Raw genomic sequence first — 27542 nt, forward strand, 5'->3', positions numbered from 1 at the left:
AACCCCAATGTACAGGCGCCCAGCCAGGGGGCAATAAGTATGCCCACCCCCGCTCGGCGCCTCTCCCCGTGAGCAACTCCAGAGAGTAAGAGGGTCCAACCCCCCTCAAGGAGACTGGTTCCAGAGCCTAAGTCGTGCGTCGAGGTGAGCCCGACTATGTCTAGCCGGAACTTCACAACCTCGCGCACCAGCTCAGGTTCCTTCTCCATCAGAGAGGTGACATTCCATGTCCCTAGAGCTAGCTTCTGCAGCCGAGGATCAGACCGCCAAGGTCCCCGCCTTCGGCCACTGCCCAACTCACATCGCACCCGACCCTTATGGCCCCTCCTATGGGTGATGAGCCCATTGGAAGGGGGACCCACATGCCTTGTTCGGGCTGTGCCCGACCAGGCCCCATGAGTACAGGCCTGGCCACCAGGCGCTCGCCATCGAGCCCCACCCCCAGGCCTGGCTCCAGGGGGGGGGCCCCGGTGACCCACGTCCGGGCAAGGGAAACCGTGATTCTACTATTTTTTTCATCATAAGGGGTCTTGTGAGCCGCACTTCGTCTGGTTCCTCACCCAGGACCTGTTTGCCTTGGGTGACCCTACAAGGGGCATAAAGCCCTGGGCAACTTAGCTTGTTTTTAACCCCCCCCCCCCACCCACCCATAATTCTACATTTATTTTTTTTTAAACCTAAAGATGCTTCATGGGAACAAAAAGATCCTGTCAAATGTGTATCAGACTTGGTAACTGGAAGGCCACAAGATCAGAAGGAGCAGCTAAGCGCAGCTGTGGTGCTCAGGGTGGCTTCTGTTTGCACTCTTTGAGCTTTGAATCATTTCTAGAGACAAAAATGGCTCCTACCTTGTACTGAGTGTTATCTGCAACCCCAATCCCAAAAAAGCTGTGCAAATTGTAGATAAAGATAGCATGGAATGATTTGGAAATCTCATGAACCCATATTTTATTCACAACAGAACATAGAAAACATATCAAATGTTGAAAGTGAGACATTTTGCTATTTCATAAAAAATATTGGGTCATTTTGAATTTAATGACAGCAACACGTCTTAAGAAAGTTGGGATGGAGGCAATAAGAGGCTGGAAAAGTTAGTGGTACAAAAAGTGCAACAGCTGGAGGACAAATTTGCAACTAATTAGGTCAATTGGCAACAGGTCAGTAACATGATTGGGTATAAAAAGAGCATTTTAGAGTTGCAGTGTCTCTCACAATTAAAGATGGACAGAGGATCACCAATCCCCATAATACTGTGTCGAGAAATAATGGAGCAATTTCAGAAAAAAGTTCCTCAGTGAACAATTGCAAAGAGGTTGAATTTGTCATCATCTACAGTACATATTATAATCAAACAAATTCTGAGAACCTGGAAAATCTCTGTGCATAAAGGGCTAGGCCCAAAAACCGGATGCCTGTGATCTTTGGGCCGTGAGGCAGTGGTGCATCACGAACAGGCACAATCCTGTAAAGGAAATCACTAAATGGGCTCAGGAATTATTTCCAGAAAACCTTGTCAGTGAATTTGTCGTGCCATCCGCAGATGCCATTCAAAGAAGAAACCGTATTTGAACATGATCCAGAAGCTGTGGCTAAATGGAAAACTGTTATATGATCAGACAAATCTAAATTTGAAATTCTTTTTGGAAACCAGGGACGCCATGTCATCCGAACTAATAGAGGAGAAGGACCACCCAGCGTGTTATCGCGCTCAGTTCAAAAGCCAGCATCTCTGATGTATGGGGGTGCATTAGTACATATGGCAGGGGCAGCTTGCATATCTGGAAAGGCACCATCAACACTGAAAGGTATATCCAGGTTGTAGAGAAACATATGCTGCCATCCAGACGACATCTCTTTCAGGGAAGACCTTCCATTTTCCAACATGACAATGCCAAACCACACACTGCATCAATTACAACATAATGGATTCGTAGAAGAAGGGTCCGGGTACTGAACTGGCCTGCTAGCAGTCCAGATCTTTCACCCATTGAGAAAATTTGGCGCATCATAAAATTAAAAATACAACACAGAAGACCTAGGACAGTTGAGCAACTAGAATCCTTTATCAGACAACGATGGGACAACATTCCTCTCCCAAAACTCAAGCAACTGATCTCCTCAGTCCCCAGACGTTTACAGACTGTTGTTAAAAGAAGATGTGATGCCACCCAGTGGTAAACATGGCCTTGTCCCTACTTATTTTGAGACGTGTTGCTGCCATGACATTCAAAATTACATTATTTTTTCCTTAAAATGATACATTTTCTCAGTTTAAACATTTGATATGTTTTCTATGTTTTGTCATGAATAAAATATGGGCTTATAAGATTTCCATATCATTTCATTCTGATGTAGTATATGTTAAGTTGATTATATATTCATTTTTGGGACCATGTATTACTGAGATCAGGGGTGTCATTAGAGGTTTTGGACCCCATGAAACCATGTCATACTGGGCACCCAAGAGTAGACAGGGGCAGAGCCACAAGGGCACTGGCCTCAGCTGAAAGGTGATTGGTCCCCGGAGTTCCCCATCCCCTGTCACTCACAGATTTGAAATATATCATTGGCTAATTATAAGGCTGGTCCCTGTTTTCGAATTTTGGCCCATCTTATGATCCCCACCTTTAAAAAATCATAAATGCCCCATATTGTGGGCTATTTAGCTTCAAGTGTTTGGACTTTAGACAATAATGGGTAGCTTATCTAAACTTAACAGTCATTGGAACCTCAGCCTAGCTCTTTGTGGTCCTACTCGATGTTCATAATGTGGTATTTGATTCACATATACGCTGCTTTGGACAAAAACATCTTCTAAATTAAATAAATAAATATAATAAATGTCTGATCTGTACCCATTAGTTCATGACACAGGCAATATCCTCACCAAGGAAGCATTTCCTAGGGTTCATTATCTGCAATGTAATTTTTGTAAATAAAACAGAACTGGGGCAACGCTTGTTGAAATTCTCCTAAAATATTCAAAAGATAAATAGCTAAATCAGGGTCACTAAAGTAGCTATAAACCATCAGGCGATAAATTTAACACTGTACTGAGTATTATTATTATTACAAATCTTTTTTTTATTATTATTCAGCAAGAAAAAAACTATAATGGTTATGGATATTCAGGCAATCATCCTCATATAGCATTCATAATACTGCCAATAAATTTGGGAAATATCGTGCTTTATTATTCTGTGATGCGGAAAAAAAGCAATACAAGCAGGACAAAGGGACCAGAAAGAAGTTTAATCGTGACTTATTTTTAAATAACTACAGACAACTAAAGAAAGAGAAAGCAAGCTTTCAGACTACATTACTGAAACAGATCATTTAAATCCAAGACCTATGCATAGTGTTCAAACTCTGATTACTCTACTCTGAGGGTTTTTTTTTCCCCCCAATAACCATAAAAAAAACTCAAATGGATTTATTTCTATGGCTACATTTATTTCATATTGAGGCTGAGATAATGAGCATCATTAACACGGGTGATAAGAGGCTTCTCGTCTGCGGCGAAAGCGTTCCACTTGATCGGGGTCAGCGAGATCGTAAAAAAGCACAATTAGAGCGACGTGTTCACAAACTCTTGGTACAACTTCAACAGTCCCAGGGAGTCAAACTCCTTTCTCAACTCCTCTAAAGAGGAGAACTCCTTAACTTTGAAAGCTGTAAGCCTGGGGGAGAGAGAGCGAGAGTGAGAATTTGAAATTACTGGAAGTGGCAAAGTCTTTTGTGTTTAAAATCATTTGATAATTAATGAAAGTGACAGATTTTATGCTGTTATGCGAGCTTCATTGTGACTGTGTGAATATCTTCTGATTATATTTTTTATTTATTCATTCTCTTTAGTCAAAAGACGGTTTTCTTCAGTGCGATAGGTAACAACAGTACCATTCATTTCCATTTGACTGGGTGTTTCACACACCCAATTGCAGAAGAAACAAATTTATCTGATTATTCATCAGCTGAGGGTCTTAGTTGAAAAGGTCAGTTATTTAGACAACAGAGTCAATAATAGTAGCTCAGCTTCTTACCCACAATAGCCAGTGGCTGATTGACTAACATAAAGAGGTCACCATACAGGGACTTTTCACTGCGTTTGAGAAAAAAATTTAACACTTAACTCTTTGTGTTCCTCCAGTAATGGCTTTTCGCAGAGGACGCTCATCATCTTCTCCTTACATCGTCTCCCCGATGAATCGACATCGACCTTCGTCGTCTTCAGAAGATGAAGGTATTCCTTAAAAGCAGACGCACACAAACAGGGATCAGAATGACCGTGAGATTTTAATGGGTGAAATTAACAGCCGGGACGTGGATGCGCAAGAAGGAAGGAAACTAAACAGTTACAATTTTTGTTTTTCCGTGTCAATTCACATTAAATGCTACAAATCACTGACAGATTGTCGAAATGGCACGAAGCTTCAGAGGTGAATTCAGCCCTTCACTCCTGGGACATGTAACAAGTTTGGTGCAGATTAACCAACAGGGGGCGCTATCACAAAAAAACTGGTTCTGCAGTGAGTTATTGAAACATCAAATTTGCAGGGTAGGTACCAGAAATTAGACTGGGGTCACACACACAAAAACTCATCCAAGTCCACCATAAGGGTGAGAGTAAACATGTCCTTTTGAAAACTTGTGGCTGTGAGGCCTACACCGTTCAGCACTAAACACACGTTCGATTTGAGGGGTGGAGTAAAGCTGGAGACTGGCATGTCTCAACCAAAAGTGGGCGCTATAACAAAGCAAAATACATTGTAGTTAATAAATCACAAGGTGTAAGTCAGATATTCAACCTCTTTTGTGAACTGAAATGCATATAATAGTATGTAATATGTCCATATGCACTTGTTTTAAAATTCGGTAAACTTGCTTTGTGGCCTGTTCATTGGTGCTTTGAATGAGGGAAAGAGCATTTATTTTACTTGATTCGTTAGATCCTCCTTATGAATACTTTTCCAAATTATTCTTGGTTTCCTACTTTAGTGTTGACCACGTGGGTTCCCATCTGCATGGGTTCTTGATCACTTCGGTTCCCGACCGCATGGGTTTCTGACCGCATTGGCTCCCAATTGCATAGGTTCTCGACCGTGTGGGGTAGCTTAGACCCCTGTAAAATTGCTTGCAATCCTAGTTTTCGCTGTAATATTATCATTATATTTATGTAATGTATATTTCGACCAGCCTACAAATTCAACTTAGACAGACTTAGGGACCAAAGCTCCTTCATAACCTGGGACTGTCTGTACTTTTACCAAAAGTCTAAAAGAAGCGGGAAAATACAATTTAGTTAATTTTAGTTCATGATTTCACCGTGTCAGCTCTATAACATATCAGAATGGTACTCATGTTCTGCCTCATCTGCTGAACAAAACAAACATAACAAAACATAACAAACATAAAACAGAACAAATGGAAGCAGATCATCGACGCGTCGGAAATCCTTGCCGCACTCGAGTATTTGTTCAAGATCTCCTACCGCCACCCCCCAGATACGCGTCACCAGCTCAGGGCCCAATATCTGCTAAACCTTTGCTTAATTAATCACAGAAACAAAGGCATTTTATCCTGAGACAAGAAACTCCCCCGCTCTCCCCCACCGAACTAAGACAAGGTTCAGTGTGTCTAGCGAGTCCCTGTGCACTGGGGGTAACAAGCCACTGTCAGACACCGTCAAAGCTTCCCAAATTAACACACCCAAAACACGGCTTATGCTCCAGGATGCTGGGAGATTAGCGTCCCTGGTCGATAAATTACTTTTTTCCCAGCCACACTTAAGCCTTCGAGATGGAACAATGCATTCTGGGGGATCACGGGAGAGCAGTTCATACAGAAGCTTGTTTCCTCTCCCCCCAGCCTGCACCTCCCCCTGTTTTAGGAACAATAAGCACATTATTTGGTCGCTTTACAGAATCCCTTAACCATAGTGACATTACTGGTTTTTGATTGTGCCATTCGGTAAAACTGCACAGTCAAACAGAACCATTTGGATTATATAATCTGAGCAAAAGGAGAAAAAAGAATGTTAATACTTAAAGTCTTCTCTGAGGTTTTCTTTTGTTTTTACTTTAAACAACCATTTTACTCTTTCACAACGCGTTTAGTACACAATGTTAAATATAGAGGCCACCAAATAGGTCATATTGCAGAACTTCATGCCTTAAATAGAAAGAATATAGTTACCTTTGTGTGGATACTACATTAGGCATTCCAAAACATCCATTTGTAGCAAATATAATGGTTCAACATGCACGGGAATTCATTGTTGATATTCATAATAAGGCTTCAGTTTTATGCTTCTGCAGTACCACAAATGGACGACAGGGGGAGTAAGGCGAACACAGATTATACCTGGGAGAAATCTTCAGGGCAATTTAACAGACACAGACTTTAAAAAGCCAAGAATCCTTGGAATCTAACATTTCAACAAACACTACTAGGGGGGAGTTAAAAAATAACAGTACCTTTATGTGTCTCCTTGTTCCTTGCAGCAAAATCAATATCAGCCTTCCCAGGAAAAGTCTACCAGTAAGTTCCAATTCTGATGTCCATTTTTCAATTGCTTTAATATATTTAGCTTTGGATCTCATGTGATCAATCAAGAGCAGCGCCATCCAAGTTCCATCTTCTGAACACTGCTCACCGTTCCCAGGGGTGCTCACTAGCCTGGGGGTCGGCTCCAGGCTGATCACGTTGTCGACATTTTGCTGAAGCCAGAGCAGCAACTGGTGGACCATGGGCTCTGATACAAGGCCGGAAGCCTTTTCTAGCAATTTCTGCTTTATGCCTTGGCACTGCTTTCTAGTGAGCTGCTCTGAGTTGACAGAGATAATGGGCACACAGGATGGATACTCAGGGGGCAACTGGAAAAGCAGATTCAGTGACTTCCCTTCCGAACGGTCTGCCACCATGATACGGATTTGGAAAAGGGTGCCCTTTTCCTCTGTAAAGGTATAACAACAAAAATTGTCATGCAGAACTAAAGTGTCATACACCGTTATCCACAAACAACTGATGTATCTAAAGATACTAATGTATCTGTAATAACAAGAAATTATAATTAACATTTGTTATATTATGAGCAGGGGTGTACATAGAGATTCTGGCCCACACGAAAAAATGTCACCTTACCCGCCCCAACGCCCATTTTTACGTATTCAATGGCCCCTGTTTAGTGCTGGCCCCACTGAATCTACCAGGGTATCCATGCCGCTCCGACACCCCTAATTCTGAGAATTTGCATTACTATATACATTTTACAGGTCGATCATGCAGACTTTGATGTAGGAGTAATACGTCATCAGTTAATTTAGTTTAATAATTATTCATAGTTTATTCATTTTACGAGTTCCGTAAAATATGACTTCCACCGAAGAGATCGCACTTCTCACCTGACTGCTCAAGCAATGCAAACTCGTCCCTTTCGCAATAAATTGCTGATAAAACTGAAACCTCATCCAATGCTATTTCGGACATACTTGTACCACCGGTGATACTTTGCATGTACAAATCGATACGCTCATAATTGACAAGTCTGAAATTCTCTGAATTATGATTAACCACAAAGGAGTACCGTGACGTCCGTCATGTAAATGGTCCGGGTTGTTTCTTTAATCCACACTTTAGTTCCGCGTATAGGATCGTAACCATTATTAAAGAATTGTCCGATATTTGATATCAAATGGAAATTAATTTTAAATAATAAAACTGTAACCTTTGATCTACTTTCTTAATAAAAAATATAAATGCTCTATTTCATTTCCATTTTTATTGTAGTCAAGTGCAGGGACATGCAGCCCACTTGCATGATTTACAGTCTTTTATCTTTTTTAAGTTTCTGATTTGTCTGCATCACATTAGAGGACGAAAAAATAAAAGCAGTGGATGTGGTGGGGGGGGGGGGGGGGGGATCCCCAGACTGTTCAAGTGCTTTCAGCTACATTTCAGACACTCGAAACATGTCTGAATAACAGAACAAACTCAAAGTATGAGAAAAGGGTCAGCCTGTGTATAAAAATAGCCAGAAATCTTGGTAGAAAAGTGAGATTTTTATTTGGAATTCTGCATTATCTACACACAAAGAAAATCAGTCCGCTGACAAATAAATAAATTACTTGCAACAAAATCATATTAGCAAATCAGAGACTCCATGAATCAGTACAATTACAGAGTTTGAGCAAATCCACCATAGAACAAAAGTATCACTTCACACGACTGGCATGCAGCGTTGGAAAACAACAGAGAAACGCTACCGTTGTGATGCAATATGACTGCATGGAACACAACCACTCCCCAGCCTGTGAACATCTGCACTCAATCATGCCCTTAAGTTTGCCCTGCCTGTGCTCAAATTTGGAGCATTTTTGGGTATTTAAACCACTGAAAAGAGACTAACTTTATTTGCCATTTTTATCCATTTGTAAAGTAAGCAGAATAAAAATGAGCTGATACTCAGAATCTGATTTGAAATACACATCTTGGTCAGATGATACATTCACACAGCACCCAGTGCCATTATCAGCTATAAAGGTATAGAAAAGTCACAGGAAAAAAGGCAGATGTTACTGTGACCTTCAACCTGACCAACACAAAGCATTACACAGCTAACAGAACAACCTGCCTGCAAGTGTGCAACCACAGTTACCAAAATACAACATAATAAAAGGCATGCAACCTCAGAGCACTGCGTTTCTGCTCAAAATCATATATGTAGCTCTTTATCCTAAAATCTGTGAATCTAAATGAAACATACAGCACTATCAACGAACTGATCTGTTGTGCTGGTATGTTAAATAGTATCATCTAGCCAGGTATTCTGTGCCGGGTTAGATGTATATTAGCTGTAATACTTATGTACCTTTAACCTGGAGCTGAATACCCATAAGGTTTCGAATAACCTCTGTGAAATATAGTTTTCTGTGTAACTGCCAACAGAAGATCTTCTGTGCCTTTACTAGCAGAAAACTGAGATACAATCCTGCCAACTTATATTTTTTCGATTTTAGAACTTCCCTTTATGTTGTGCGTTTAGGTTCTTAGCATGAATTCACGAAGTCCACCTCCACCAAGCCACTTTCATCCGGTCCCACACCGCCCCGAGGGAGTCCACCGCCGGGCGGACATCGAGGATCGTGAACTGATAGGTCTGCTTGTCCACCTCACCCCCATCATAATAATCGATGACATATCGAACCTCCTTCCCACAGCGGTTCACTATCCAGTCATGCCGGTCAAAAGGCAGCTCGTACCTAAAACAGACAGCAATGGGTAAATATTAGCAAGACTGGGATTTCCTGCATCATGTAGCGGAACTGGGATATCTTTGCTGCCTGAATCAATTTAAAATAGCTGTATTAAAAACTCACCCCATGAAGCTGCGGATACGAGCCCTGGGAGACAGCTCCTTAGCTTTCCCTCCAAACCGTACCAGAGTGGGGCCGCATGGGCATTCCCTAAAGAAATGATCATTCACATCTATCATTTTCAGGAAATTCCCAATTCCCCTAGGTTCACGTGATTCAACAGCAGGTCCCCCTTCCGAGATTCAAACATGCAGCTGTCTGGTTCCATACTTGCTAGGTTACATGCCGGGGAAAGATATAGCTGTGGACTCACCTAGCATGGAGGGCTTCCCATTTCAGGATTTCCTGCCACGCCTGCTCATTGTTCTGGTTGTGGATCTTAATGATGTTCGTCATGTCTTTCTGAGAAAGGTCATCATCCTTCCAGCGCCACCTACAGGCCACATCCAATGTGTTTTTAAATTGGATGCCTGGCGGAATTTCAATTCTCCCAGCCTGTTTTTATAACCAGCGGGAAACAATTCGCTTAATCAGAAGGGCTTGTCATCCGGCGTGCGAGTGTCCAGGTACCTCAGTGGGATAAGGGTATGCCGTTACTGGGTGGTGTTGGCGGCTGGGGAGGAGGGCATTTTACTAACGTACCCTTTGCGAAGCATGGCATTCCAGAACATCTGCTCCGAGGGGTAGACCCAATTTTTGTCGGTTCCAGCCCGCGGGATTCTGGACTCTTCCCTGCTCAGAGACAGTCCGAAGGGCTGGTCAGGAGCAGGAGCCTGGTTCGGCGGAGGCATCTGAGACGGAAAGAAAACAAGAACATAAGGAAAACCCAGATTCCCCTAATTCCTGACTAAACCTAGAAGTAAACAAGTAGAAGACCGTAAAGTAGCTAAATCAACCTTACACTCTGCATTTTCACCAAAATAGGCGGCATCCTGGTTCTACGCACCATGTTTGCCGGGTCGATGTCACCTGTACCCTGGCCAACCCCAGACGCCGCCCTCATTGGACACTCCACAAATTCATAGGCTCGTTCCTGATGCACTGGACCAGGAGGGGGCGCCCTTGCTTCCTCTGACGCGCCTGTCTTAGCTTGGTGCATAGGGCATTCTGGTGGGGGGCTTCCTGACAGAAAGGCTGAGGTCCACAGGCAGACATTTTTAGTACACAAGTGACACTTACACATTCTTATTAAGGAAGACAAACAATAGCAATATTTTTTTTTATTATGTCTCTATGTCCAAAGAAATAATACATTTTAAGACCATCGAAAAAAACACAGAAGAAAAATGGACTCAAATGAAACTACAGCTTTAAAGTAACATACAGCTCTGGAAAAAATTACGAGACAAACTCATTATTTTTTTCAAAAATCTGCAGTTTAAAATCCTGGTTTAATCCTGGTTCTGCTGGCAGAAGGCTATGCGGAGCAGCAGGTTGCTTCCAGGTTAAAAGTTTCTAAGACAGCTGGACACAAGAACAACGTGACACTGGGCCCAGACTGGAAAGGTACTTCCAGATCTGTGATGGGCCCTGATGTTGGACCCCTGAAAATAAGGCAATGAACTTGACTCTCTTCTGGAAGATATCCAGCCATGTAGGCAGCAGCTGGAGAACCTTCCTGAAGTCAGCGTGCTGCAAGCACTTACCCCGATGGTGCTGTCCATGTGCAACACCAGCTGCAGGTTGTGCAGCATCAACACCGTGCTGAGGGACCACTGCGTCCTCCGCCTTCACCGTCGTGGTGGGACTGGACGCTGTCGCACCCATTTCTACAGAGGTGAGGGGCCCAGAGAAAAACAAAAATGATCTCGTTATGACATAAGTCCGTTCAACCAACCGGCTGAATACTCTGACTGTGACTCTGGTTTGTTGAAACAAAATCTAGGTCTGGACTTTTGCTCAATGGACCTGAACTACCCACTTCTGCATATTTACCTAAATCACATACAGATACAATATTGAAATATGCAAGTAATAATAAAATATTATTACAAAATACAAAGAATTACTAAGTTAACTTTAAATGTTCGGGATGAAACATTTAAGGAACTCCAGATAAGTCATATATGAAAAGCAAGGTGATATATGATTACTGTATATGAAGGTGGGAGAGACACGTGTATGACTCACGGCATAACGTAACAATTCCCATAAACCTTTTGAGAGCCGTTTGAGAGTGATTTTCTAGAGCGCGATTTAAACTACGTCATGCAAAAATATTTTGTGTTCGAACTTTTAACACTCACCTACTTAAACGATGCTGTCCAGATTTGATCCAATGTCATATGCAGAAGAGAAGCGGAACTTCCCACAATGCATTGCGACAACACCGGAAGAAAAATTCACGTGTAGAACTCAGTCTACGTAATAAAGATGTCACATCCGTGTTGAAAATGTGGTCTTGTAGCGTGTTCGGTTCTGTTTATTTCTTTGAAATAAAAAATAATAGCGATCGTATGGATAATGCGATAAACATGCACCTGCCATACTCTTATAACAATTAAAGTATTAAAAGTATTTTTTTAATTTTATCATGTATTTTATCAATCTTCCGTCTAAAGTACTACAGCATGTTTCAGTTGGTTTTATCAAATGCGTCATGCGGTTTTTGCTATAGTTGCCACGTTTCCTCCCGGACGATCTAAAATTGTATATCCTAGCGTTAACATATTTACACAGCCGGGTGGATGTTGTACTGAAGCATTTTAAGCTCAGTGCACCAAGCATTATCACCACTGTTCTTACCAGTGTGTGTTGGAGTATTTTGACATCAGTCTTGGCATTGAAGTGATCTGGATTGCACTGGTCTTGGTTTCAATCCTGTCTCAAATTCCAGCTGGTCACAATCTTTGGTAAGACTTGTTGATGGTATTCAAAATCCTCTACATTGTACACCTAGTGTATATATACCTGCTGCTTAATCCTAGTGCGGTTTTATCTTAGCTTTATATTTTTCATTAAAGACAATATAAAAAACAGCATAAAAATTAGGTCCATCTTTTATTGGCATTTTCATTTTATGGTCAAATCGCCTTAGGCAGGAAAAACTGTCAGATTTTAAATTTATGAGATTTTGATTAAGAATTTAAAGAGAATTAAGTAAACAAAGCTGATTTTTTGCAGAAAACATTTCTTTCTTGTAAATATAACCATGGTATATTTTGACCCATAAATACCATGCAGGACTACTGACCTTGAAACGACAATGCAACATGAATTTTTATCCTTGAATTAAAACTTCTCTGGTGATTAATGACATAAGAACAATACATGGAACAGAAAAACATCAGGTGTGCATGCATGAATCATTAGGAGTGTCACAGGGATTTAAAAAATATTTACCCCAATTAAATACTCTTGTCAGTGGTCGATTTTATGTTTTTGGCTACACAAACCTGGCGCCAACCTGTTAATCCAGTACTTCCTGATTTCAAAGGAATGAGTCTCATTGCTACTTGTCAGTTTAGTCAGAGACAAATAGGAAAAAAATACATAATGTTAATAGAAAAAAATAAAAGGCACTGCTTATAACTGTATTTCGAGTAATAAAAGAAACAATGTCAAAAAAAGTTCCTAATCCCTAGGTAAAAAGGTACAATTAATTTCCTCTTTGTAAATTTCAGACTAAGATTACTAAAGTTTCCAACATTTGGCTGTTCTGAAGCACTTGCATGAAAAAGGTGGGGTTGGGTATTACTCAGCTAGCAGCATGTATGATTGTTTACAAGGTATAAATCCAGAGAGAAATCCAACCTGATACACCTACATATCGCATGTTAATCCCTTTGGGGGGACAACAAGGCAAATCTCTGGCTCTGTTCTGTTGTAAAATGTGACATTCTGGTTTTTAATGTGACATTATCAGTAGGCCTATATTATACAAAACTCCACTGATCTTTGTCCTCATCCTTATACTTTTGCCAGTGACACAGTTATATTCTTCAGAAGTGCAACATTGTCAATAACAGCAACATTCAGATGGAGTGTTATTCCTTGTGTTGCACGGAACAGCTAGTAATGTCCAGCTACCTAACAAACTTAGCACAAACAAAGGAAACGTTCATATTTACACAATACAGTTTCTCAGCATTTTTTTCCCCTGGAATTGTGGTGTAATGACACACTTTACCCTTAAACAACTTAAAGTGTCCTGTCAAGAAAGGCAACTTGTGTGACTTATATCACTGCAATTTTCGCATTTGTTCTTGCGGACTGAATCCATTCACAAATAAAGAAAGGTTTTAAGTATATGTTATTCATGGAACACAATAGAATTCATTACAATGCAACCCCAACAGGTCACTCTAATGGGGTCTTTGTTCCTATGGAAACCTTCAGCGATATGAAGTAATCACATCTACACAGCGCTCGCATATGTATTCTTCCCTTTTCACGCTTTGTGATACCTCAATAATGTCGCACGAGTACTCTGCGTGTCACTGGATGCCACTGCACGCCCCTTCTTCTTGTCATACTCTCTCTGCAGTTCCCCCTTTACAACTTTTGCTGTCTGTCACGCTTTGGGGTGTCTCACCAGGGGTTATCTTTTGCAGTTATCCCCCTATTTCGACCATTTTTATGTAATACCGCCTGTTAATCTCTCCTGAAACTCTGTATTTCTTTTCACACCAGGGAACGAGCTGTACAGAATGCAGATCTGGGTACAGCATTGTTCTTGTACAACTCAATGCAGAAATAAGGCAAGAGCGTTAGCATTGTATGTACAGTACATCATCAATGGTCACTGACAATAAAATGAGGACTGTCTGGCAGGGACTAGGGAGGGAGCAAAATGTAGACTGGCAAGAACCAGGGAGGGAGCAAAATGTAGACTGTCTGGCAAGAACCAGGGAGGGAGCAAAATGTAGACTGTCTGGCAGGGACCAGGGAAGGAGCAAAATGTAGACTGTCTGGCAGGGACTAGGGAAGAAGCAAAATGTAGACTGTCTGGCAAGAACCAGGGAGGGAGCAAAATGTAGACTGTCTGGCAGGGACCAGGGAGGGAGCAAAATGTAGACTGTCTGGCAGGGACTAGGGAGGAAGCAAAAAGTAGACTGTCTGGCAAGAACCAGGGAGGGAGCAAAATGTAGACTGTCTGGCAAGAACCAGGGAGGGAGCAAAAATATAGACTGTCTGGGGGTCCCTGGGGACCGGGTTGGGAAAGACTGATTTAGCAACGCTTTTATCCAAAGCAACATACCATTAGGAAAGTAGGGTCAGAGAATCCCTTGCGGGTTAAGGACATTTCTCAAGAGCCCTACGGTGAAATCACTCTGTTATCTTGGAATTTGAAACCTTCTGACCACAGGTACATACCTGCAGAGCTACACACTCCCTCTGGTAGCAGTTTGGCGCCACCCACATGGTGAGGTCACGACAGTGAGGCCTCTATGTCACCAAGCTGAGAGGGAGAAAAATATGGACTGCCTCTGCGTCCCCAAGGACCGGGTTGGGAGACACTGACCTAAGCCAAAAAAATTTTACGCTTCCTCTCATCAACATGTAAAACAACAGCCAAACTGAGCATTTGGCTCAGGTGTGTTAAAAACAAAATAATGTAAATACTGAGATCAACTTTATGAATTTATGAATTTGGTAAGTAAATCCCTAGTCACTTGAAAACAGATTTTAGCAACGTCTGTTCTAAACTTACAAACCAATCAATAGCTTTGAAATCAAATATGTAACTACTGTAAGTGCATATTATAGGTCAGAAATATATTCGTAATTCCACCAACCTACTCCATACCAGTACCTTGTAACAACACATTATGTAATAATGCAACATTATGTAATAATTAAACAGAATGCAACTAATTAAATGATAATGAAAATAACAATGATAATAATAACAATAAGGTAATGTTGCAATATAAAATTATAATGTCTATAAATTTGTAACATTCTGTTATCACATAATGCGGTGTCATTACAAAATGTGTGTAATGCGTTATTAATGCATTGTTACATACCTCTGGCAGGGTACAAACAGATTACAGTACCGACAATATACAGTTTGACATGTGCAATATCATATCCTAAATGTAAGTGCATTTTTTATGCCTTTGATAGCAAAAATACTTAATCCTCGGATGAAAAAAAAAAAAATATTCCCAACATAAATTATACACAAACCGTTCCTCGTGTCTAACAAAAAAACAATAACATAAAAATGACAGGGACTTATACAAGAACCATGCTGTCTCCCAGTCACAGTGACTCAAGTAATGGACATGAAGAATAAAAAAAAATTAAAAATCTTCTGCTCCTTGTTCAGTTTTTCCCCAGTTACTTAATCACACTGGACACTCCGGTGTAGCGTATGACACTTGGTACACCTATACCTAAGGATGGATATTGTCAGGTGTGCATGTTAGCTCCACTTCTTTTCAAAATAAAAGCCAATAAAATAAAATAAAGTAATGGCCTACAAACTACTTTGAAAGAGGGTGATTTTGCATAAGTTTGGTTGAGGATAAAAAAACGTCACTTCTCCTTCGGAATACAGCATCCTTCCCCATCTAGGACTTGTTTCTATGGTTACTTTGTGCATTACCATCATTAAGGTGTGGCCCTTTAGTCTTCAAGTAGTTAGTTTGACTGAGTTTATCTTTCAACTCTCGCCCGGGACAGAAGTATAGTCATCCTTTGTATTTAATCTGGCTTCCCGTTTTCTTGCAACTCTGTTTTTTTCCGCTGGCTGGAGAGCAAGACCTTATAGCAGCCCCGGGCGATCTTATGCATCCACACGATGTTCATGATGTCCAGGCAGATGCTTGAGAAGATCCAGGCAACACGGCCGCCCCAGGGCATCCGAGCCATAGACTCCAAGCCATAGACGGAGTACATCTTGCCGTAGTAGATGGGAATGACGGCGATTCGCACCAAGAAGAATGTCACCGCCATCAAGACGCCGTTGGCTATGTTGGGCTTGGAGGACTTGGGGTACCCTAACACTTCAAAGAACCAGCTGTAAGACACAAGAGGGCAGCATAAGCAACTGAAAGGGATGGAATCAGAATGACCAATCACGGCAAGGGAGGGGTACACCAATCACGTTAAAGCTCTCGCAGGAACACTGTTTATCTCTCAGTCTAAAAGACAACAACACTTGGTAACACTTTACTCAAAGATGTCATCTATAATGCATTATAGTTACCTGTATAATTGTTATTTTAATAAAGCATTACAGCATCTTCTGTGGATAGTCATAAGGCATTATAATGTTGATTCTAATACTTCTTAAGCACCAATGAAGCCCTCATCTATAATGCACTATAGATACCTTCATAATGCATTATAAAGGTCAGTATAAGTATTAAGGACCAAAAAGTAATGCTAACCCGTGGGTTAGAAACCAGGGGGTGGCCAAATCTTATTTATCACGACACCTCTGTGTTACAGAGCCCTCTTTATATCGGGGGACAAAAATCACCATAGACTTTCAAAATAAATCAGAACAACATTCAGCTCAAGTGTCATCATAAATGGAGCCTGTTTCCAGAAACAATCAGCAAGTTCATTCACAATGTGTGTAATGAGTTTTGGAAGCGAGTGACTACTAACATCAATTCAACATTTTTTGGTTTCAGTTCTCCTGAACTGAAAAGCCGTAGCTCATCTAGAGCTTAAATCCTTAAAGTCATAAACAATGACTGCTGTTCTCCTAAAGAGCACAGGGTTGCTGCTTCCTCAGTCATGCTTGTGCTCTTGGCTGGACATACCTACCGCTGATTCACACAGGGAGTGGAAATCTCCGCGATCAGACGGAAGTTAGCAAAGTAGGGTAACACACCCTGACCCTGAAAAAACAAGGCAACGGTCAACTGGGACCCCCAAGCCAACACTGGGGGTGAAAGAAGACTTTGGTTAAAAGGCATCACTGGATTAAGAGTGCTGACCATATCAAGTCAGTGCTAAGATTAGCATTAGCGAGGCAGCATCAATCCCAAAGGAGCATTCATATCTTTCACACATTCTCCACCTTTGTTTGCTTTCAGATATCATATGAATAGAAAGCAATGTTAATTTAAACTAAAATAGAGAAGGAACTAAATGCTAGTGAAAGTAAAACACCCGCAGGCCCTCGGACTATAACATTTAGAACACTACCGATTGTTGCCGATGCCAATTCAAAAGATACTTAATCTCAGTCAGTGTGCAGCACAAAGGACGTGACAAACGTGCAGGTCAATGGAAGGAAGAATCCAGAGCAAAAAAATCAAGATTATCTGTCGTGTTTGACTGAGAAATCAGCATCATGGTAGAGTTTGCAGCAACATTCAATTTACCTGTAATTCTCTAAGGGGAATTAAACAGATGTGTCCTTACTGGGTTTGGGACACAGACAACACTCTCTGGGCACTTTAACATTTTCCCAGCATTGTATGCTGGCACCCCAAAATACTGGTAAGTTCATACTGTTATTGGGCATTGGATCTGCCCTCTGTACTCAACAGCACTAGCCGCAGAGAAGACAGGAGGTTTTTCATGGTCAGATATCCCCAGGTCTGATCCTTAACAGCCTCCCCTGGATCTTGCTTAACATCCCAACTGAACTGCTCACTTCCCAAACCGAACCTGTTGTGTTCTTCTTTTAATCCCTCAGCGAACCAAGAGATACAGATGGAAAGGAAAATCTAGGCCAGGCCCATAACATTTAAGGGACACTTTTCCAAGATGCTTAATCTCAATCTAATAATACCATCCACCCATCTTCTAATCCAGGGGTAGGCAACCCTGATCCTGGAGTGCTGGTGTCCAGCAGGTTTTCCATCCTTTCTGGACTGGAACCACACCTGATCTCAGGCAGATAGGAACTCATCAGGTTCGATAAAGAACCAGATGGATACTTGTACTCTTGGATCATGGTTGCCTCACACTTTTCTAACCTCTTATCCAGTACAGAGTTGTAAGGAATTGATAAAACCATCTTTTAGATTCTAACTTCAGATGATTTGTCTCTTGGAACCACCAACCGAAAAATGACATTTTCTGAAATAATACTTCTGTGTTCTCCGTTCACTCTATTCAAGGTGATCCATCAAGATGGATGTCAGGCACCTTGAAAGACTTGCAAAATTCTTAATAACCTATTATTACATGACTATTGTGTTGAATATGATATTTTTTTCAGCGACAGATGAGTCACATGATTGACTGACATTTCAAGGGGACACATAACACATAATAAATCATAGGATTAGTGAGTGTCAGCCCAGTGAATAACCCTCCCAAATCTCGGGCCAGGCTGGAGGCCTGGTTCCTCCTGGTTCTGATCCTCACCTCACCAGTCAGTGCAAAGCCCCACATGACCCTCCCCCCCTCCCATTGCCATCTTCCTGTCTTGCCTGCACACCCTGCTATTGGACAATATGGAACTCACCAGTACATAGTAGCAAGCATACAACGAGGCCAGATGATGAACTACATAAGACATCTCCCCTATAGCAGTCCAATAGCAAAGTATGAGAAGCAGATCTGCAACAAAAAAAAGCATCAATGGGCAATTAACCAATTAAAGCCAACTAAAGTCGGTTTTATTATCCCTAATTGTCTTAGAAGGGTACAGATTTCACGGTTAGGTAATACAGCTATCAGAGAGCACTGGTGGTGTCCAGCCAACTGTAAAAGATAAAGATAATTTGAAAATTACGCCAAGAACGCAGAGCCATTGACTTCTCACCTGAAATGAGGTACCCTGTAGTTATACCCACACTGATTTTCACCAGGGCGGGATCACCCCTGTTGTCAGTCAATAAGAGGGAGGGAGCAAAGCAAAAAAAAAAAAAGACACAAAGGAATTCTGGGATTTGTATTTCATTGCTATATGCCAAAACACTACAGTGAAATCGCTGTTACAGCGTACACTGGGCAGAAGGCTTACCAGATAGGGTCTTCATTAACGGCGTCATCGAAAAACAGGATGTAAAGACAGAAGAGCCCCACCACGACGGCATGTAGCGTGGACACTGTCCTAGAACAGCACAAAAAAAGACAGACGCATGCTAAACTCAAACTCACGCTAAACAAAGCCTCCTCCAAGAAACGATGAGCCATTTAAGTCACAGTAGCATGATTTTATGAGTCTAATCTGGTTTACTATGCACCTTTGGAGCAAAAAGCCACACGTGACATCACACATCTGCTTATCAAAGCGGCTAATAAAGAAAAATGAACCCAAATATCCCAACCAGATGGGTGGCATGCTCCACGCTTCTGGAAAAAAATGTCGTTTTGCATGTAATCTAACAGGAAACGCAGTGTCTGATGAAATCTAACAGTGCACATTTACTTTGCTAAGAAATTAGTAAGTACATCCCTTTTAAATAAGCAGGCGAATCACTGAGGCCAGTAAGGTGATATAAGCTAAACTCAGATATCATGCGTCTTGTTTCCCTAGTCAGTCTCTCCCCCCATATCCCCCTCCCAAGCACAGCCTGCAGGTGTGAACACCTCGACCAGCAGCTTTATGTGTGTTGTGACTATTTGCATGAAACGGTCTGAAATACTAACCTCTCTGTTCACAAGCTGTTCTTTATTCCATGCGATGAAAGGTTTCATTGATCCTGTGCATAACCTAAACAAACTCCAGATAATCCCTACTACTAACCTTAAATGCAGCCCTTTCACTGAGGTGAAGGGGAAAGAAGAGGGACCTGGCTGGTTTGACCATGAAAAATACCAGAGTTTACAGTTAAAGCGGCCTTATACATCCCTACTAAATGCCTGATCACACAGTCTAAAACCATTAGCTAAAGTCTCAAATTTTGATAAACTATCAAATGGGTTAAACTTAAAATTTCTGCAGTTATAAACAGGCAGTTTGCTCACCTAACTCAACTGTTTTCTTTACAATTTTCCCACCACTGAATTTTAAATATAATGTTGAATACTTGAAAAGTCAATCTGTTTACTATTTGAATGTTAGTCTTGGGCTTGTGAATTGTGTTGATGCATTTAGAATGATAAAGGGTTTAATCAACAACAGGTCATGATTCAAATGGAAATCATTCACAGAGAATCTCGAATGGCTCTACAGCACATCCACACTTAACATTGTCCTGCAGCATTCGATCCCACAGCAGTCAACAGGAAAGATCATGACAGAAACAGGTGTTTCCACACTGGAGTTATTTACGCCATTGAACCAGTTACGATGCAAAATGGCCTTTACATCCATTTTAGGTCCCCGGAGAGGTCTCAGAGCACTGCTGTGTCACTGGTTTTTCCACCCTGAAGACCTCAGCCAACTGCGTAAACTGTTCCACTTCCTTACGTCCATCACTCAGATGGGAGAAGGCACGGACCTCCTCGATAGGACCAAGTCAGGTGACAAACTCTTTCTACCTGCAACCAGTCCTCCACGGTATAAAAGGTGTTGTGCTCTCTATCATCAGCTTCCTGAACACCCAATCAGCCCTTGTGTCCCAGCAGCAGAGAATCCATCGCCCTAACCCTAACCTAACCCGAACCCTAACCTAACCCTAACCCTAGCACTTACCATCCATGTTTATTTCCCTGACTGTCAGAGTTACGCTTTTTCATTTCAGTTTTGCTTTTCAACCAAATATTGTTCCATGTCTCATGCCCACGTCAAACAGAACCTCTCGCCATCGCATTCTGAAGTAGATCCTGCAGGGACGCCCATCACAAACAACAGGCTCCCACCACGATAAGACAGACAGATGGTTGTTTACCTGGAGTTCCACTCGATCTTCTGCTTGCCGTTGAGCATCGGGAAGCCTGCGCTGATGCGAGCGGAGAGCCAGGGGCTGACGCTGTAAAACAGGCACTGAAAGGCGAGGAAGCTGGTCATCGAGATGCCCGTTACCAGCGGGCAGAAGGTATCCATGAGCAGCCAATGCTGAAAAGAGGGGCATTGAAAAGAAACGTACAAAAACCGTAAGAATCACAATGGACACAAGAGGAAGTTTTAACAAACTTCAATTGTGCTCCTGGGAAGAGCCACAAATTGGATTCTTCCTACTAATCTGGACTTACACACAAAAAGCGACTGGGAGAGACTGGGAGAGAGAGGAATGGAGAATACCCTCCCCTGACAAGCAAGCTGGGCGGGTCTGAGTACGGAAACAGCCCACAGAAAAGTTACCTCTGTGTTTACCATTTGACCTTAACCTTGAGAATTAACAGTCGTGTTATGCATTCTGGGATTGACATGTATTACACATTTGTCTTTAAACAGATACACACATGATGAATGGAATATATACAGTAAAACTTAGACTTCAACTGAAATACAGCATCAGTTACACGATACCGGTTATCTGGAGACTAATTTTACAGACGGACAGCGCCATATGGGAGGCTATATATTATACATCCATACAACAAGAGGTCATGTAGTGCAAGCTAAAATTAGACAAATAACCAACATACCCAGTAATGTTATACAACTTACAGAGTGGGGCTCTATACAACTCATATTTACCTCCAATTTTTGGCTAAACCCAAAATTTCAAAAATATCATTAATGCCCTTTGAGACATTGGTGTTTTAGGAATAAAATATAGTAATATTTTAAAAGTAATATTAGGGGAATATTTCATAGATAATACTATGGCAAATCACGTGCATTGCTGGCCACAATCAAAGTGTTCCTTCATCGTTATGGAGTTCCAGGGTTCTAGAATTGATCAAAAAGCGAAGAGGAGCACTATCGTGTCATACATCGTGCGTGCAGTGCTTTGGGCTGGTTTAGACACTATTTCTTCATAGATTCGATCACTCTTTACAGTGAGGTGTTGCAGTTTCTTTCATAAATCACCTAATGGGGGTTAAAAACAAAAAAAACGACCTGAAAAACAAACCCTAGCTGTGAGTTAATGATTATGACAGTAATGCTGAGTATTGCAGTGATATCTGGCATTCTCACAAAAAGCCAGACAATGACTGGATCTGACTTTCTAAGAAGAGATGTCTGAGTCAATGAAATCCTTTGTTCATGCCAAGGATTGTGCATTTAAGCTGGAGACAAAGTAAATGTTCTTAAACTGCCATTCATCTAAACATTTACTAGGCATATTACTTTCGAGACATTTTAGTAAAGGTAATACCTAATCTTATTTGGCATATTGTTTAACAAAAACCTGAAACTTAAAACTAAACAACCCATCCCAAAACTGAGCCCTTCGACCTTAACTACCTCAGTCAGTGCTGGCAGCTTTTGATTACGGCGGGAAACTCAGCCCGTTCAGCATTCACAGGGAGACTGAAGGCTGGTTCACACTTCTCTGCACGCGTTCACGCGGACGTATCCTCGTGGACTTTTATGAAGTCTTTTTACGTTCTCGTGCTCCAAATTTGTGTCCACATGGACAGTGTATGCACAGCTCTGGACACACTGTACGTGAACGAGCTTTTCCTCTTCGATATCCATATTGGAATCACATGTTGGAACGGAGTGTTATTCCGCTGTGCGCTTGTGCAAAGTGCACGGCTTGACTAGAGAAGTGTGAACATTTCCGTGTCCGTATACGCAGTGTGGATGTGCAAGTGTTATGCGTGTGCGGAGAAGTGTGATCCAGCCTTAAGAATGACTGCAAATCCATCACTGGTCCTGCCCTCCTCCTCCCAGTCAAATCTGAAAACTGGTGAGCCTGGCATCAGCTCAATGACGGATGCCAGCCCCTCGGTGTCGTGACCTCACCATGTGGGCAACAACAACCCGCTACCAACCGCAGTGTGTAGCCCTGCAGTTATGTACCCATAATCAGAAGGTTGATAGTTCAAATCCCATGATCAATAGAGTGATTTCACTGAACAAAGCCTTTAACCCATAACAGCTCCAGTGAATATTTGATCCTGCTTTCCTAACTGCATGCGTTGGATAAAAGTGCTAAATCACTGTTTCCTAAATTGGTCTTTGGGGGCTACCAGACACTCCGCATGTTTGCTCCCTCCCCGCGGGACCTAGGGCCAGGTTGGGAAACGTCATGCTACTGTAAATAAATTAAATGTAAATGTATTGTACAGCAGCGAGGGAGGCATCATCAATCAATCCAGTAACAGTTATCTCCACCAGGGAGTGATCTACTCCCCCACTAGGGAGTGATCTATCCCCCCCCCCGAGTGCATTACTGTACTGCTGAGGCTTGAACAGATTTCTGTGAAGAGGAAGCCTTCAATAGCCCTTGGGTTTGCCACCTCCTGGCTCGTTTACTTCTGACTTCTTAGCTCTTCTTTTGTTGGGTTCATTTGAGTAATCCCTTTGAGTAACCCCTTTGAGTAACCCCTTTGAGTAATCCTTTGAGTAACCCCTTTGAGTAATCCCTTTGAGTAACCCCTTTGAGTAATCCTTTGAGTAATCCCTTTGAGTAACCCTAGCTATGGTCTTGACTGCTTTTTTCCTCCAGTCCATGGTAGCTATATAACAGCCACTTTGGCATTAAACCAACCAATCCCATTCGTCATCTTAGCATCAACGAACTGAGTCGCAATTGTGGGACAATCATCTGGATCTCAAAATCATGATCCGCTGAACCGGTTTTTCAGCTTCGATTCAATCAATGCACGAATGCATAGTCTGGGAGAAGCGGAGGGCAAAGCAGACAGGTAAATCTGCAAGGTCAAATTATTCAGCACCAAAGCTCAGCATTATTAAATTACATTTTGCCTGTTATTCCATTGCCGACTCTAGCTTTAGGCAGGACAGGCAGTTGACTGGGGTCTTCAAATTTGCATACTGCTTTGTGGACTAAGTAAAATGGTCAATTTTCTTGGTATGGGGGCCTCCCATGTAAGGTTTTGTCTAGGGCCCCTGAAAAGTGGAGGACCTCGGGCCATTTAGAAACACCAATAACTTAACTTGCTATAAGCAAGTTTAGCATCATACTATATACTAAGATGCTTATTTTTAAAAGAAAATTAGCTTTTTATGTGAATGCACACAGTTGTCAGTTGAACTTCTGAGTGGTACAGTTGCTTCAGCCAAGGGCAGGTGGGCAGTTTATTTTATGACACTGAACCCCATGCGATCAGCCAAACGTGCCACAAACTGGCAGCCATGCAGCTTGGGTACGTCTTCTAAAACAGCCAGGGAGCACACAACCGATTAAGTGGCCCATTGTAGCTGACAGTGCTTAAGGGGGCTACAGCATGCAGTTCCGTGTAAACCTTTCTCACCAATTATCATGTATTCTGTGCAATCTATTACATGTCCCAATCTCTCACAATATGGCTCACTGCCTAACAATTACAATCTATTGAAGCCACGTCTTTAATTTATATGAATCAAATGTATGTTTTTCATCATATGGAAATAGATTGAGAATCAAAATAAATACCATAGCGCCAATCAAAAGTCTGGACCCACCTAGTTTTAATGCAACTACTATTTTAGCTGTTATTCACTCTAGTAAATGACCTCAGGACAATGAAGTAATAGGTATCGAATATCGCAAGAACCAAGAGGAGTGTTCAACAAAATTTTCTGTAATTTTTGACTCTTCAAAATAGCCCCATGCAGATTCTTGCCGTTCTTTCAACCAGCTTCCAGATGTAGCCACCTGTAATGCACCTCCTACTTTCCTGAAGAAGTTTCCACACATTCTGGACATGAGTTGGCTACCTTGCTCTTACTCTTCGGTCTAACTCAACCCAATTCAGCTCCATACGGTTCAGGTCAGGGGATTGCAGGGGGGCTGCAGGTCATATGTCTCAGCCCTCCATCTCTTTTCTTGTTCACAAGGTCATACTTACTACTTAACCTGGAGGTGCACATGAGGTCATTATCTTGGGAAAAACAAGCTATTTTGAGTAGGTGTGTCCAAACCTTTGACTGTTTTATAGAAACATGTAATGACTTCAAGAAATATCTTCACCACTTCAACACAGAAATATCTGCCCATAGGTGCACGTTACAAGCGTAATCTAAAACTAGCTTCCTTATATGAAATTTTCTTATATATTCTCACTCAGCGTATTTATGCTTGTAAAATACATTTTGCACTTGAGATTATGCCCATTTAACTAATTCCTCAGCTACTGGGCAGACCAATACGATTAAGCAAGGCCAGTTCCGCTGTTAACCTTTAATAGAGATAAGATGAAACGTAATAGAAAGTTTCGCAAGAGGGATAACGTGCTTATTCAAAGCAAGCGAGCGAGATAACTAAATTATCAACATTTTCCTATTTTTACTTTATACAAGGGTTAAATAATTATGAGGTGGTGGTACCCAATTAGATTTTATGATTTTTTGAAACGCACGAGTTTTGTAATGTATAGGTGGTTATGAAGGTACAGTATATTTACTTTCCTTTTACGGCAAAAATGAAAGCGAGCTGTTTCCTGACTGATTGGTAAAAAAAAAATGTGGACGTTAACCGTGAAACTAGCGGAGCCGTAAGTTAATTTACACTTTAACATCTTAAAGGCAAGTCCTGTGTAAAGCCACTTCACTAGCCACACATACGCTTACGTAAACAATAATCTATCAAGAAAGGTATATTCAAACACATTGCATATCCCGTCACAGCTTACCTTGTCTCTCATTATTAGAGAATAAAACTGTAGTCAATATATGTACCAGGAACCATCCGATTGCTATTCGTAACTTTCCCGTTCAAATCCACGTTCATAAATTTTAGTCCAGGCGCAAAGAAGTAAATTATTCTCCGTGCGCCGGGCTGTTATCTCTGAATGACATTTGCATTGTGAATAACCCTGTAAAAATGCGTCTGCGGAACTGAGTTGAATATGCAGGCTGACATGTTTAAGTTGAGAGATGCGTTCCGCCCTGGGCTGGGTTGTGGTAGTGATGGGGGAGGTTACTAAGGCGTAAGACGCTGCTTCTGCGGAGATCAGGTTACAGCAGCCTTCTTAAAGGGCTATATTCACACACTCATATGCACACGCGTGCACATGCACACAAGCACGCGCGCGCGCACTCACACGGACGAGAATGTGGTAACCTTTTACCTAAAGAGAAAAACTAAAGTGCCAAATGTTCCTGTCTCGGTAACATTTATAATTCGTCAACTGCAAAATCAGCGACATTTGACTAATTATGTTGGGTATTTTTTTCCTAATCACATCAACACTACAAAACCAACATCATTTTCATTAGGTCATTTTAACTGCATGTAAAATATGCGCTTTAGGCAGAAATCACAATTATAGAATACAATAGTATATTGTAAAAAAAAAAATCTGATCTAAAACTCTTACTTGTGCTATGTGTATTGTTCCTGAATGTTCTTTTTTTACAGTGCCTTTTATGGATGGTCCTAATGTGTCCCTTTCATGAACAAATTCTACGTGTATAGATTGATAAACTGTTAGACCAGTTTATAACAGCAGGGGGAGGTATTGGCCTTCTTTTTGCAATTTCTAAACGGATGGCACAATTAGTCCAACAATGTTGAACATGTTAAGGGCGACTTCTGTAACATAAACGCTCTATCATTACGTGCCGGCGATTAAGTAGCTTGATTGTAGATATCCTTAATCAAGATGTAATTAATGGTCAGTCCTAAAAGTTCTTTTCAGTTTCCAATTTAGAAATGATTCGGTTAGTATAGAATGACTCAAATTAAAGAGACAAAAAAAGCTGTAAATCTGTTTGTTTTTCCTGTGTTGTCACATCCTGCATGCTGCCTGCAGAATTAATTTTCCATCTACATTTCACTAAATTGTGTTAATGAAGCACTTTAAATTCTTAATTTTGTTTGGCATATGTGTTTACATTTTTTTTTTCATAATTTACTGTTTAAAGGTTTAATGCTGTTGTCGATCCATCGTCCAACCACATTTTAGTGTGAACGTTACATTGCAGGTAGGGGGCAGTATCAGGAATGGAAGCAGGGCCTGGGGACGTGAAGTAGAGGCACAGAGGGTCTCATTCATGAGTAATAACAGCAGGGGAATTTGTGAAAGGCTTCGTTCACAAGAGTTCGAGGAGGGGTCTGACCCCACCCCCAGGGTACAGTGAGCCTTTGGTTCTCCATCATGAGGAGATTCAGGAGAATCGGGCTTCCGCACCTTCTCAGACAGTATCTTCAGAAAGCAGGGAGAGAACACGCAAGAAGCAGTGATGGCTTCACTTGGATTGCACGACTGACGGGACCAGAAAGGTCTTCGGACTGTGCAAAAATTCATATCAAGGTCTGATCATACAGGAAGCAGACATACATTTTCCCTTAAAGTCTTTTCCTTTGTGACATACAGCCCATGTTGATTATTCGTCAGAGAGTTTCCCTAACGGCT

The 27542-nt window shown here is 41.6% G+C and overlaps 3 protein-coding genes across 3 annotated transcripts; all 3 read right to left on the reverse strand.

Annotated features, from left to right (window-relative positions):
- Positions 1 to 3236: 3236 nt before the first annotated feature.
- Positions 3237 to 7621, reverse strand: rwdd3 (RWD domain containing 3). Its single transcript, XM_023840239.2, has 4 exons — positions 7404 to 7621; positions 6477 to 6955; positions 4134 to 4249; positions 3237 to 3683 (listed from the first exon to the last, which is right to left on the reverse strand). Exons 1-4 carry the CDS (start codon positions 7513 to 7515, stop codon positions 3572 to 3574), a joined length of 819 nt encoding a protein of 272 aa, XP_023696007.1. The 5' UTR covers positions 7516 to 7621; the 3' UTR covers positions 3237 to 3571.
- Positions 7622 to 8045: 424 nt separating this feature from the next.
- LOC111858468 (holocytochrome c-type synthase) lies at positions 8046 to 12180 on the reverse strand. Its single transcript, XM_072704044.1, has 8 exons — positions 12060 to 12180; positions 11561 to 11742; positions 10961 to 11104; positions 10261 to 10448; positions 9957 to 10105; positions 9628 to 9747; positions 9378 to 9464; positions 8046 to 9260 (listed from the first exon to the last, which is right to left on the reverse strand). Exons 3-8 carry the CDS (start codon positions 11079 to 11081, stop codon positions 9059 to 9061), a joined length of 867 nt encoding a protein of 288 aa, XP_072560145.1. The 5' UTR covers positions 11082 to 11104; positions 11561 to 11742; positions 12060 to 12180; the 3' UTR covers positions 8046 to 9058.
- Positions 12181 to 12295: 115 nt separating this feature from the next.
- LOC111858469 (TLC domain-containing protein 4-B-like) lies at positions 12296 to 26117 on the reverse strand. Its single transcript, XM_023840274.2, has 7 exons — positions 25818 to 26117; positions 21014 to 21180; positions 19201 to 19290; positions 19000 to 19058; positions 18700 to 18794; positions 17043 to 17116; positions 12296 to 16284 (listed from the first exon to the last, which is right to left on the reverse strand). Exons 1-7 carry the CDS (start codon positions 25827 to 25829, stop codon positions 15969 to 15971), a joined length of 813 nt encoding a protein of 270 aa, XP_023696042.1. The 5' UTR covers positions 25830 to 26117; the 3' UTR covers positions 12296 to 15968.
- Between the last annotated feature and the right edge of the window lie 1425 nt (positions 26118 to 27542).

The sequence above is a fragment of the Paramormyrops kingsleyae genome, chromosome 21 (assembly GCF_048594095.1).
Source record: "Paramormyrops kingsleyae isolate MSU_618 chromosome 21, PKINGS_0.4, whole genome shotgun sequence".
NCBI lineage: Eukaryota > Metazoa > Chordata > Actinopteri > Osteoglossiformes > Mormyridae > Paramormyrops > Paramormyrops kingsleyae.